Here is a 13,460-nt window from a genome sequence, read left to right on the forward strand (position 1 = left end):
AAATCGACCGACTCTTCGACTTCGCACAGTGTACGACGCATCTTTGAGGTTGAAGCGCCCATATTACTCCGAATCTTCAGCTGCAATTTCACCCTTGGACATCACATATCCCACCTCAGCAATGGGGTTGGACGGTTAGGTAACTATTCTTAGCATACAGGATGCAAGTCTACCTACAGACTGTTTCAGGTTTTGCATTGCCGCCCGAGTCGGTGTTAAAACGACCAGCTGAACGCTTGAAGCGCTCGCTAACACAACCACTTCAATCTTTTTTTGACGGGATTTAACCGCCCAAGAGGTCGGGTCAACGATGGCCTTAACGACCGCCCGGTCGCAGCGGAGTGCATGAGGCCGCTATCAAGGACCATACCGCGGCACCCGGGCTGCCATGAATTTACTGTCAGTGCCGAACCGACCGATTTGTCTCGACTCTCGAGGCTCTGGAAGTCATGCCCACGAATCCCACCCGCGAACCAGCATATTAGCCAATTACTCCGACTCCTGTGAGTTTTGGCCCCCAACTCGATTGACGTCCAATTAAGATGGTGGAAAGGCTATTTTTGGCCCCCACATCGGGGCGGCGCACCGAAACAGTGAGGGCCTAATTTCGATCGAAATCCCAAGGCCGTTTGGATCACACAAAGTGGCTGGTTCGAAGCTTCATGATGTTACCGGGCGGGACACCTGGTCAACTTTCAAGTGCGTGGGAAGTCAAAAAGTTGAAGCATGGTCGAAAATAAATACCGGAATGAATGCCCGAATTTTAACTCCATAACCGGCAATCGACCCAGTTTTCCGGCTTCGGTGGGGGCGGCCGGCGTGGTCGATCCTCCCGGCCGAGGTAGGAGACGTCTAGTTCAGCTCGAGGAGCGGACTTCCCAATAAAAGCCAGAGGCCGCGAGGGATTGTGAAATGGATTTGTGGAAGGATTGTTCTGGGCGTCCTCCCACCACAGCCCCCTTTTCCTGAGATCAGGCCGTCTGAAGGGGGGCCGTCTGAAGTTCGGGCGACCGTACCATATGGGATAATTATAAGTTATGGTCGCTTCTTAAAAGTCGTTCCCGTTTCCGTAAAACTGAATCGTTGATCCACGGGCCGCTGGCCTTGGTTCAAACACCATGGCCGGCCGGTCTGTACGCTCTCGCAATGTAACCTATTAAAGGCTTTTCATGGGAGCTCCGAGAAGAGTTGCCGGGAACCGAAAAGAGGAATCAAGAATTGAGTTAATTAATTAGATCAGTTGGGTAATTATGATCAACTTCCCATCCGCATCGAGACTAATAACGGGAGAGACCAAGCACTCTTCCGGATTGCTTTGTGCTTGGTAGCAACTCGAGACGCAGGTCGTCTCTCACCACGTGAGCCTATCCAATCTTCCATCCTTATATTTCTTACCTATCCTCCTCAGGATCAATGTTCCGCCGCCAACAACATCCGGTGTTCTCCAACGCCCGTCACAGGCCGTCGGGCAGGACTTTCAATGGTTCCGCAGCCGTCCACCTTCCGCCGGCCCCGCACACTTACACCGTAACCGAGTTAAACTTCCTCGACGAAGCCAGCCATCAACATGTCACCCAGCAACATCTGTTCTACGCCCTCGAGCATGTCGTTGAAGTGCTACAACATCATGGGATCACATACGGCGTCATGGGCGGTATGAGCTTGGTCTTGCTCGGCAACGAACACCGCATCACTAGAGACGTGGATATTGGCGTTGACGTGGGAGTCCCGGATATGTTGAATGCGTTCTCACGGGATCATCGGTATGGATATGCGCACATGACTTTTGCTCAGGGGTAGCTGATGGTAAATTTCTGCTAACATTCGGGGTCCCATTAATTTCTTCCATCTAGTGTTTACCGGCCCAGCCCCACGGCCGCCACTACAAGCCATGTTGCTAGGATATTCGTCCTGGTTGGAGGCACTCATCGAGAGCCTGTCCGCCGGTTGCCCGTGGAGGTTGACCTAATTCGACCTGGTACAGATCATCACCTCTCCTGATCTCACGATTGATAGGGCAGCGCTAATATAGACCCATCTCTACGCAGGGCACCCAAGCATGCCGCGGTCACTCGAGGCCGAAACCGAGGTCATCACCGGGCGCACAGCATTAGGCCCGCGCAGATGGAACACCCTGTCGCTGCGCTACCTCTTCCTCTCCAAGTTGCGCGTTTTCCACTGCCTCGAGCGTGACCAGGACTTCAGGGACCTCGTCTGGCTGTGCTACCGGTTTCCAGACGACATTGGCGGGTTTTCGCCGCAGCTGGACGAAAATCTGCGCAGAACTTTCTTCGAAGCGTATAAGCGGACTCGCCCGCCGAAGCAGAAACTGGGATTCATCTACGGTGTGTTGGGTCGGCCCCGGTTAGCTAATAGCTCGTCGTCGTCTAGGTCGGGTCAGAGATCTTGGTGGCGGGCTTTAACCAATTAGCACACGATGGAGGAACTACGGTAGTCATATTTCTCTGGGCGAGAAATATATATGAAAAAGGAAAATTCTGAAGGTTGCGCAGCCGGCCAAGACAAGGCTGTGATGATCATGTGAAAGGATTTGAAACTGGGGATCCGAGCAAGCTTTGGTGTTCAATGCTTGGCTTTTGCTGTGCCAACCTCGATAATGCAACGCAGAAAAATGCGGATTCATCGTTTCGCCGGGCTTATGTCTCAGCTGGCTTTGGATGGATCGAAGTGGGTGTTGGAGAAACGCAGGACAAGGCATTTTTCCACGTTGATCAGAGGCAGTGCTAGACTTGGCACTCGGTGACCCCAAAATCTCCAAAACACAACCAACCAGCGAGGCTGAGGTTTGACTAGCTCGACTAACTAGATACTACCCTCCTTGTACGTTGATAATTATAGTGCCATTCATCAATGTGACATAAACCCCCGTAATTCTCCAAACCGATGTTGTAGGAGTTTCCCATCTCTCTCATGTCCCTATTAGACAACGCCTAATTAACAAAATGTTCACCACCAAAGCATATTCCCTCCTCCTCCTCCTCCTCACCACCCACACAACCCTCACCTCCCAAACCAACCACCCAGACCCGTCCGACCCCGACCCCGGCATTTTCCAACCCCACTACGACCCCTCCCCCCTCGCAGACCTCACCTTCAACCACAGCTCCCTCCCCGAACCCTTCACCAACCCCTCCCTCGACTCCCTCTCCACCCTCGACATCCTCCTCAACCGCCGCCAACAGCGAAAATGCCCAGACCCAGGCGGACCCATTTGCTCAGCCACGCAATGCTGTCGCACGGGACAGCAGTGTTGTCCGCGGGGCTGCTGCAGCCTTGAAGAGAACTGTTACCCGGCCGGGAAGGGGTGCTGTCCGAAGAATGCGCAGACCTGTGGCGGGTCGATGTGTGTCCAGCCCGGATCGGTGTGTTGCGGTACGACGTTTGCGTGTAAGCCCGGGTGGGTGTGTAATGTCCAGGCCGGGGGGTGTTGTCCCACGGAGTGGAGGTTGTGTCCGACGACTTGTAGGTTTTTTTTGTTGCTATGCTATCGGGTTGCGTTGGAGTTTTAGAGGCTAACAAGCTTAAGGCTGTCCTCCCGGGTCGACATGCGCCAGACAAAGCGGGTACTGCTCGCGACTCAGCTGGTCCACAAGCCAAAGGACGTCGACTATTCGAAGCACGTCCACTCGCGTCTCAACGTACTTGTCGACAGCCACGTCGTCTAGGAAACTTACCTCCGTTGTCACGTCTGTCTCTCAAATAACCTCTCGCTCCACCCAAATCAGCACGATCAAGAGCACGCGCACAAGCATCAGGACCAGCACCAGTACCAGCACCAGTATCAGCACCAGTACTGATGCTTGCAAGGCCACTTCCAATGCAAACTCGCGACAGTTACAAGGCCGTCAGGCTCCAGACCATCCCAAAATGACAGAATGTGTTCGAGTCTGCCATTCATCCGGCCAGAACCTCCCCGTCGTGGAGTTCCACAACATCCCCGGCCAAACGGACCAGTTGTTTAGAAGCATGTGTGAAGGTAGGTAACTCGGCGTTTTTTTTTTTCACAATTTATTCTGTTGCTGGATATTAAGCTAAGCATACGAGCGCAGGAATGAACGGTTGGTTGAGACGCCAACAGTCCAGCAGTGGAGGACCCGGACCGATCCACACCGATCTGGATCTTGGCGAGGACATCTTTACTTTCGGCGGGAAGACGGCAAACAACCCTGAGAAACAGAAACGACGAGATCAAGTGAATTGCCCGGGCTATTGCAAAAGGATGTTCCCCGGTAGTGTCGGGTTGGAATGTGATGAGTATCCTCCTGGTACGTCATGACTCTGGTCCCTCAGCTCCCTCAGCTTATCTCTTTTCCGGATAGGGCTGCTTGTACATACCTGATGAAATCGAGCAAACTAACACACCCACACAGCAATGTTCCTGGAAGGTGGCAGCCTTGCGACGAGAGTATGCGTGCCAAGAAAACAGAACTCCGGGTTCCAAGGCCCGCTGCTCGGCAACCTTGTCAAAAAATGTGACCTGAAAAAGGGGGAGAAGGTGCTCGTCCGCCTGAAGGGAGGGTGCAAGCAGTTCTCATTCACGCCTCGTCGGGACCTACACGATGAAGACTTCATTCTAGATTCTGACGAAGGTACTCATGAGCTGAGCGGTCCGGTGCAAGCCCGTGACGTTACTGAAGGCCCGAATTTCGGGGACTCGAGCTCAGAGCTGCTAGACCCCTATCAGGATGGGTCGCTGACATATGTGGCGGTTCCGTTGGGGGAGCTTGCGGATGGGCATTACGATATGGAAGCCAAGTTCCTGGGGAAGACCGTTGTGCGCGCTGAGGTGCTGAATTTGTATGGGGATTCGTATGCAGCGTGAGTTTTGCCCCTTTCATTGTTTTTTTTTCCCCTTTTTCTTTTTTTTCTTTCCTTGCTTTTCATTTTTTTTCTTTAGTTTTCTCTTCTTCTGTTTTTTCTTTTTCTCTTTTCTTTATTTTCTTCTCTTCCCTTTCTTTTCCTTTTTCTTTTTGAGGCGCTATCGTCACTATGAGAGTTGTTCCATCAAAAAAAAAAAAAAAAGGCAGATACTGACCGCACGTTTTCCTTAGGATTGATAATCCGGCATCATCGGAGCGCTTGATCTTTGATGTTACGGACAACCTCACAATTTCGGCTTCACTGGTTGCTTACACGAAGGAGAAAGTCGACTTGTCATTCTCGGGCACCATAAGTAAGGCCAATGAAGGCCAGGTCATACGGTCAGCTATTTTACCGACGGTGGTGTTCGTCACCTGTGTTGCATTGTTTTTGGGACTGGTTTAGACTTCATACTGTGTATTTTATTTCATCGCGGTCTCGGCATACAATGTCGGCGTTCTTAGCGGAAGCGACATTTAGAGCCCAAATGTCCATTCCCGCTTCCATTTACCCGCACACATCGAACAGGGCAACACTCGGGTCATGGTCCGATACAACATCGTCAAACGAGGCCCACGAGTTGAGGTGGAGGTGGTGGAAGGTGGTGCTCTGGCTTTCCGCCAGCGACGGGCTGACAAAGATGTGATCCAACGCTTGGGAGTTCATGTCGTAGGCGCTGCTCATACTTAGACGCGGTTCATCTGACTTGCCACACCGTATTTTGGGTAACTTACTAGGTGTAACGCTCGTTCTGAGGGGTGTTGACCGCCTCGTCGAGCTCAATCAACCCCGAGATAGCCGAGAAGTCCTTGAGGGGTTGCACAAAGGTGAACTCGTTGAAGTCGCCAGCCGTGATGACGTTCGCGGTAGGGTCGAGTGCCAGGAGTTCGGCGATGAAGGACTAATTACTCTTGTCAGCATTTTTCCAGTGGCCGCGTAGACACAAAATGATGGCTACTTACGCCCGTAACGTTGGCCTGTGCGAGTCTAGAGTCCAACGCGCCGTTGATCGGGGGCCTGATATCGCCATGGAGCGAGGTACCGCCACCCTTGCTTGACCAGTGCACATTGATGGTGTAGAAGGGTTTGTCGGCTCCCTTGGCCAGCCACGCAGCGGCCAGAGGCTTCCGGCTGCTCGTCCACGCCGCATTGGTCGGGTCAATACGGCCGGGGTTGAACGACAAAGATGGGGAGGAACCAGCAGCCCGCTTGCTCTTGCAGGGGCTGGTGCTGCCGGTCTCCCCAGGCACGATTTCAGTCGCATCGGTTGGTCCACCCTGGTTGGGCTTGTAAAGGCTCAGGATCTCCGGGCGATACAGGTACGCCACGCGGATGTTACCACCGGGCTGGCCGCCGTCCTGGTCGGAGACGGGCTCGACGGAAGCAAAAGCGTAGGTGACGTTGCTAAGGGACGCGATGGCACCAGTGAGGGCCGTGAGGGTCTTGTTGGCCGAGACAACGCCGTCGTCGGTCGGGCCGCTGTCGTCCTGGATTTCTTGGATAAAGAGGAGATCTGGGGTCTTGAGGTAGTCGACAATGTGCGCCGCGATCTTAGGCATGTGGGCAGAGGTCGGGGCCATGTTCTCGACGTTGTAATCGCCGACGGTCAGGCCCTTGCAGGTGCCTTCGCTGACGAAACCGACGGGAGAGACAGTGGTGGACGCATTGGTGGTGGCTTTGAGGGCGGTAAGGGGCAAGATGGTGTAAAACCCAAAAGCCTGCTGAACAACGCCTGCAATATCCTCGAATTGATCCCCCATGCGGGAATCCGGGGAGTTCTTGGTTCCATCAAGGGGCGAGCCGATGATGATGGCCTCGGGGTTGGAATCTAGATGTGTGTGAGCTTTCACAGTCTCAGAACCTGGGGGTTGTGATGGAATTTACCCTTATCAGTCATGGTCAAACCGCCATGCTCATTCTCTCCAGTGACGGCCCAGTTTCCCACAACCCAAGTATCGCCATACTTGTTCGGGGTCTTGATGGCGCGGGGCGACTTGACCGTGACAAGTTCGCCGCTGAGGCTCTCCCAGAAGTCCAGGCCGTACTTGGTCGGCTCAAGTACCGGGTTCTTGGCGGAAATGTTGGCAACACCGTTCGGGACGGCGTAAATGTCACCGCCATCGAGGCTCGTGTATTGCACGGTCGGGGGAGCTACGGTGTCCTTGCCAATGACGAGGGGCGTGACGGTGTTCTTGGACGACACCACCTTCACGTTGGTGGGGGAAGTGATTTCGGTCAAGTAAATGTAGTTCGCGTTAGACCGGTACTCAGAAACTTTGCCATCGAGGGAAACGATGTCCCCAACAACGAGGTTGCTTGTAGCATTAGCGCCGTAAACATAAACGGCCTCCGATGTGGCGTCGTTGTCGTCAGGGGTCGTAGAACGGATCCAGATCCCGTTGGGGCCCTTCGCAATCACCAGGCCGCTTACGCCAGTGACGGCCTTACCGGAGTAGGGTGAGAGAAACTTGTTTCCATTGATCTCAGCAATGGTCACGGCCTGGGCCAGTGACTGCAGGCTGGCAAACGCCCAAAACGCCGCAGCGGATTTCATGGTGAGCTGGTGGGTAAAAAAAGGCTTGGCGGACAGAGTGACACACCGAGAAGCTCTCTGGTCACCACTGAGCCCATTGGCCCGAGGGCGCACACTATGTTATACAAAAACAAGCCGCGATCTTGAATTTCATGGAGTTGCACCCCACGTGCTTGGTGACGCTGCTGGGACAGGGCCGGCCCCCGCAATCGGTCGAATGCTATAAACGGTTACACTCGCCATCGCCCGTCGGTGACCGCGATAGGCGATTTTCAGGGGTTCAGCGGCCTGATTGGTCCGAGCCCCCAGCACGTTGCTGCCAAACACCTGCCTGAATGGACAGGTGCGAAGAACTGTCTTTGACGCTAACGTGCGCCTCAGGTCTTCAGCTCGCTGATGGGTCCCTCGGACAGGCTCGCTTCGCTCCTCCCATTTCCATGCAAACAAGAACTGACGGTGTTCAGGACGTTGAATGGATGTGCGCCAAAGTCGTCAATATCCCCCGATATGCAAAGCGACAGACCAACGTAGAATCCGGTGATGGGACGGGTTTTAAAGTACAGACAGGTTCGTAAGAGACAACGAAAAAGTGCTCGACGCGCTGATGCACGCGGCCCGTGTCGCGACCGCAACCTCGGTTGTTCGGCGACGGCTTCCGGCGATATCGGCGGATTCCGCCACGAACGCGTCGGCGATACCTCCGTGCTCTGTGGCTCACCCCGACCGCGCAACCCCGTGGGAAAAACGGAGTCCCCCGCTTCCTACCCGGGGCCTTGGCCGGCCGACGTCATGCGGCACAACGAGCACAGCGCGTCGGTTTCTCTAAACAAGGTGGATATTATTATTATTATCCGCAACAATTGAACCGTCTCCAATACCGCACACGTGTCGTCGCAGGTTCATGAGCATTGTCCATGGCCAATGGAGCAACGACCACACGGTCTTGGTTAATTACCACCCCTGAGGCTCCGACGAAAGACTCAACCTGATGCATCTTCGGCTCGCTTCACAGCGGCAATGGGAAATATTCAAAGCCCTCCGCAAAAGTTGGGTCACACAGATTTTGACCGGTGTTAAGACGAATAAAGAGAGAAGGTGCGATGAGTGCTGGTCATCACCAACCGGGGATGGCAAACCCCATTGAAGGAAGGCGCAACCCTCGCCCATATTCTGCCTAATGTTAAGAATTTGATAACCGTGTCCAGAAGTGCCATCGGTCATGGAGGCTTCGTGAGGAAAGAGCAACCCGGGGCCTCTACCGTTCCATGGGGCTACCGACTCCACCGCTCTTCGAGTCATGATCTTCCCCCAACCTGACGGCGAGCCACTGTGTTAACCTCCTACTCTCAAGTTGATTACCACCATGGCGAACTTGTATAGCGATGGCCTTGATGACTTCGGTATGCAATGCCCCACTCCACTTTGTGAGGCGTGAGGCGATGCCACTAACACGAGTGAGACCGAGATGTCCTAGGACACGCACCGCTCCCTGCCCAGGTTTCAAGTAACACTTTCCATGCCGCGACACCATACCGGTACTTCCCTACGCCCACGCCGTCTCATTTTTCGAGCATACAGGGGAGACATGGCCAGTACTTTGAGCCCTCCCTCTTGCTGAGCCCTAACTTCCGGCCCTCTCCGACGACGGCCGTACCCGGGAACGGCCGGCGATGTCCAGCCCCAAATGATAGCCTTGATTTAGGACCTGCACCTCTTAGGAGGAGCCAGCCCAATGTAACGAATGGATTCTCGGGATTCGGTAAGCACATCAAGGTGTCTTCGCTTCCCGTCGCCGAAACTGACTATTTCCAGCCCAGTACGAACAAACCTCGGACGCCACCCGATACAATACAGCAAAGGCCCAAGAAGCGGGCAGCTCTAGTCCCACCGCAATATTTACTGCCCGCCGAGGTAACAAGCCATCCGCATCGCAAGATCCGTTTACTATCGGCTCGGACCCGTTTTTACCGGTTCAAAATAGGAACGCAGGACCTCGGGCAACAAACGGTCACTCCGCAACTCCCGTCGTGCACGGTATTCCGCTCGTGAGCCTTCGCCAGGCCTTACCAGACCGATTCCGCACCATTTTCCCGTATGAGCTTTTAAACGCCGTGCAATCCAAATGCTTCGAAGCTGTCTACCATACGAATGACAACGTCATAGTTTCTGCCCCCACCGGAAGCGGGAAGACGGCAATATTGGAGCTGGGCATTTGCAAATTAGCCCTTGACCGAGGAAACGAAAACTTCAAGATTGTGTACCAAGCACCCACGAAAGCGCTCTGTTCCGAACGGGCTCGGGACTGGGAAAAGAAATTCAACCACATGAACCTGAAGTGCGCGGAGCTGACCGGCGATACGTCCCAAGCTGAGATGCGCCGGGTCGGTGATGCTGCTATCATTGTCACAACCCCAGAAAAGTGGGATTCGATTACCCGCAAGTGGCAAGATCACAGACGACTGTTGCAAATGGTGGAACTGTTTCTCATCGACGAGGTTCATATCTTGAAGGACGGCCGTGGTGCTACGCTTGAAGCCGTAGTGTCCCGCATGAAAACGATCGGGGCAAACGTTCGGTTTCTTGCCCTCAGCGCAACTGTGCCTAATTCTGACGATATTGCACGTTGGCTAGGCCGTGACCACACCAATCAGCAGCTACCTGCTCACCGTGAAACTTTCGGCGAGGAGTTCCGCCCGGTCAAGCTTCAAAAGTTTGTCTACGGATTCGAGAGCAAAGGCAACGACTACATCTTTGACAAATTTCTCGACCAGAAGCTCCCCGGTTTAGTTCACAAACACTCTCAGCGCAAGCCGACCCTCGTTTTTTGTTTCACCAGAAAGTCCTGCGAGAGCACAGCGGCCATGCTGGCAGAATTTGCCTCTGCCCGGCCGGATGGTGATCGGGTGTGGCCGACGCCTTCTCAGCGCGTCCCGGTCATCAGCAGGGAGCTCCAGGAAATTGTCCGATTTGGGGTTGCTTTTCACCACGCCGGTCTCGATGCCCAAGATCGAGCGGCCGTTGAACAGAACTTTTTGAAAGGACAACTGGGTGTTATTTGCTGCACCTCAACACTCGCAGTCGGCATCAACCTTCCCTGCCATACTGTTGTGTTGAAGGGCACAGTTGGATTCGCCAGTGATAAGCTTGAAGAATACTCTGACCTCGAGGTCATGCAAATGCTGGGCCGTGCCGGTCGTCCGCAATTCGATGACAGTGCAACCGCCATAATCCTCACCCGGGCCGCTCACAAGGAACGGTATCAGAAAATGGTCTCTGGCCAGCAGATCCTCGAAAGCACCTTGCACCTTAACCTGATTGAGCACCTCAATTCTGAAATTTGTTTGGGGACAATCACCGACGTCTCATCCGCGAAAGCCTGGCTTGGGGGCACCTTTTTGAGTGTCAGGCTTAGGCGGAATCCCAATTATTACCAGCTCACCGGAACCACGACGAGCCCCGCTCTCGTGGATGACAAACTTGAAGAGATTTGCGAACGTGATATCAAACACCTTCAGGAAGCCGAGCTCGTTACCGGCGATTCTTCATTTCGATGTACCGAATACGGGCGGGCAATGTCCAAATACATGGTACAGTTCCAGACGATGAAGTTGCTCCTACAAATCCCACGCGGGGTGGGAATGGAAACATTGGTACAGTTTCTCGACCCTTCTTTTGGGGAGTGAATGCTAACGAGATAATTAGATTACCATCTTGTCCCAAGCTTCTGAATTCAAGGAGTTCCGGTTTAAGCCAGCCGAAAGACAGCTGTTCCGCGAGGTCAACCAGTCTCCGTTGATTATGTATCCGGTCAAAGAAGTCGTCACCCAGACCTGGCACAAGGTTTCGCTCATGGTCCAAGTCCAGCTAGGTTGTGCACAATACCCAGATACCAGCGAGGCAGCCAAAGCCAAACGCCAATTAATGATGGAGCGCAAGTTGGTGTTTGAGAGATTGAACCGCCTAGTACGTGCTGTTATCGATTGCAAGGGCCACGATCGTGATGCCATCGGTACCAAAACTGCCCTCGAGCTCGCAAGGGCTCTTGCCGCCGAGTCGTGGGAAGGGCGGGCTACTCAGCTAACCCAAGTCCCAAATATTGGGCCTGTCGGAATGAGAAAGCTTGTGAGTAAAGACATTCGAACAGTATTGCAGCTGTCAGAGAGGAGCTACGACGAAATTGAGCGCTTGATGTCACGTCAACCCCCTTTCGGTAAAACCATCCAGGCCCACCTCGACAAGTTCCCTCGCCTAACGGTGAGAGCGGAAGTTGTTGGTCATCGAGTGTATCCGAAAGCAGAGGCCCCGGTTGTCATTCAGGTCAACGCAACCATCGGGTATACGAACCAAAAGGCCGCTCCACACTGGCTCAACCGCCCGCCAGCGCTGACATTCCTCGCCGAAACAAAAGAAGGTACGCTTGTGTACTTTTGGCGGGGAAGCATCAGGAAGCTAGACAGCCAGGCCGGCTTTGATTTGAAGTTTTCCGTCGATTTGTGCAGCTCTGAGGATGTTGTCACTTGCCATTTTACCTGTGAGGAAATAGTCGGCACAATAGTATCAACAACCGTGGACCATAACATACCGGCTTCTGTTTTTCCCACGCGGCCGCCCTCGAAGCCAACCCTAGTAAACCGTACTAGCTCAGCCCCCAAGGTTAAGGAAACGGCTCAAAGCTACCTAGAAGTGGACGACATTGATGATTTGGATCTTATTCTCGCCGCGGAACAAGCTGTAGCTAAATTTTCAAAAGAACACCCTAAGACTGATGAAATTGGGTACCCACCTGTTGAGGAGCTCGTTGATAGGGATAGGTCACGACGCGATGAGTTCGATAACCATCTGGCGGGCCATGACGTGGAAGAACGCACGCGATCAGCACAAATCGGGATCGCAGAGTCGGAACCAGTCCGGTTGCCAAATGGGAAATGGCAATGCAACCACCCATGCACAGGCGGTACCGTCACGCGATCTGGCAAGCCTTGCACTCATCGGTGTTGTAGAGACGGCCTCGACAAACCGCCCAAAAGGGCTGCCCAGCGGCGGAAGCGACAGGCGGAAGAAACAACGGACGCGTTTGAGGGTCTCGAGCGACCACGAACTTCGCCACAACCCCAATCGCCAACATTACCACAGTCTCAACAAGCAACTCAAAGCAAACGCAAAAGATTACATGACGCTCAGCCTCTGACCAAGTCCTCATCATTCATGCCGATCAATGCTGTGAAAACGCAACATAGTAGCTGGGATGCGTTGGACATCGATGATCTTGACTGTATCGACCTCTCCTTTACCGACGATGAGAGCGACCTGATCGTCAAACGTCCAGTTACTGTTTCTTCATCTGGAGACGGTAATCTCAAGCATTCCCCACAGGGTGCTAGGGGCGCTGGCTCGGAGACTGGGAACAACCCTTCCTCAACGCAAGTAAGGGAGACAGTACCCCCCGAGCGCAAGGGGCTGTATGAGACACATTTTCCAACCCAAGGAGAAGAATTCAAAGATGACGATTTAGACGACTACTTGGAGGCCGAGAACTTCCCCGAGGTCCAACGCATCAACCCTCGACGTCAGCTTTCCACATCATCAAGCACCATGAAAGCCGATGAACCGCCAGCCGGAAAGGGAACCGCTGAACTCCCTGGCACCCTCATAGGCGATACACGCGCTGCTGACGGTGACATGACGGTTGCTACCAGGAACGACACAGATAGTACTATACCCTCGACAACTATTACCCTTGACAACACAACGGGAATCAGTTCGACTTCTCTACCGTTGAGCCCAGATGTAGTTGAGCTTCCTGGGCCACCGAACAAGAGCCAGGATGATCCAAGCGTTGACAAATCACGGGCACAAGCGGGATCAGATCCAGCCTATGATGAGCCGGCGTGGGTCGCGGAGTTTGATCCCGAATTCGTTGATATGTTTAGGGGGTATGTAACGTTTGTGTGAAGATTGTGGGAGATTACAGGAGATTTTGAAACTGGTCGCTTTGCTGATACAATATCTGTGGTGGACTTGAGATATGATTCACGGCTGATGTATA

The 13,460-nt window shown here is 53.6% G+C and overlaps 5 protein-coding genes across 5 annotated transcripts; 4 read left to right on the top strand and 1 right to left on the bottom strand.

Annotated features, from left to right (window-relative positions):
• Positions 1-1,413: 1,413 nt before the first annotated feature.
• On the top strand, positions 1,414-2,423 carry C8A04DRAFT_24546 (uncharacterized protein; the record flags this gene model as incomplete). The annotated part of the gene is made up of 4 exons (XM_062779205.1): positions 1,414-1,763; positions 1,854-1,978; positions 2,049-2,345; positions 2,392-2,423. The coding sequence occupies 4 exons, from the start codon at positions 1,414-1,416 to the stop codon at positions 2,421-2,423; spliced, it is 804 nt and encodes a 267-aa protein (XP_062640674.1).
• Positions 2,424-2,963: 540 nt separating this feature from the next.
• Positions 2,964-3,686, top strand: C8A04DRAFT_24547 (uncharacterized protein; the record flags this gene model as incomplete). The annotated part of the gene is made up of 2 exons (XM_062779206.1): positions 2,964-3,364; positions 3,548-3,686. 2 exons carry the CDS (start codon positions 2,964-2,966, stop codon positions 3,684-3,686), a joined length of 540 nt encoding a protein of 179 aa, XP_062640675.1.
• Positions 3,687-3,888: 202 nt separating this feature from the next.
• Positions 3,889-5,286, top strand: C8A04DRAFT_24548 (uncharacterized protein; the record flags this gene model as incomplete). The annotated part of the gene is made up of 4 exons (XM_062779207.1): positions 3,889-3,997; positions 4,071-4,286; positions 4,392-4,839; positions 5,073-5,286. The coding sequence occupies 4 exons, from the start codon at positions 3,889-3,891 to the stop codon at positions 5,284-5,286; spliced, it is 987 nt and encodes a 328-aa protein (XP_062640676.1).
• A 102-nt stretch (positions 5,287-5,388) lies between these two features.
• C8A04DRAFT_9033 (Endonuclease/ exonuclease) lies at positions 5,389-7,435 on the bottom strand (the record flags this gene model as incomplete). Its single annotated transcript, XM_062785328.1, has 4 exons — positions 5,389-5,557; positions 5,616-5,782; positions 5,844-6,709; positions 6,766-7,435. The coding sequence occupies 4 exons, from the start codon at positions 7,433-7,435 to the stop codon at positions 5,389-5,391; spliced, it is 1,872 nt and encodes a 623-aa protein (XP_062640677.1).
• Positions 7,436-8,777: 1,342 nt separating this feature from the next.
• On the top strand, positions 8,778-13,366 carry C8A04DRAFT_34040 (uncharacterized protein; the record flags this gene model as incomplete). Its single annotated transcript, XM_062782691.1, has 4 exons — positions 8,778-8,814; positions 9,269-10,815; positions 10,849-11,064; positions 11,117-13,366. The coding sequence occupies 4 exons, from the start codon at positions 8,778-8,780 to the stop codon at positions 13,364-13,366; spliced, it is 4,050 nt and encodes a 1,349-aa protein (XP_062640678.1).
• Between the last annotated feature and the right edge of the window lie 94 nt (positions 13,367-13,460).

This window comes from Dichotomopilus funicola, assembly GCF_033296635.1.
Source record: "Dichotomopilus funicola strain CBS 141.50 unplaced genomic scaffold C8A04scaffold_3, whole genome shotgun sequence".
Taxonomy (NCBI): Eukaryota; Fungi; Ascomycota; class Sordariomycetes; order Sordariales; family Chaetomiaceae; genus Dichotomopilus; species Dichotomopilus funicola.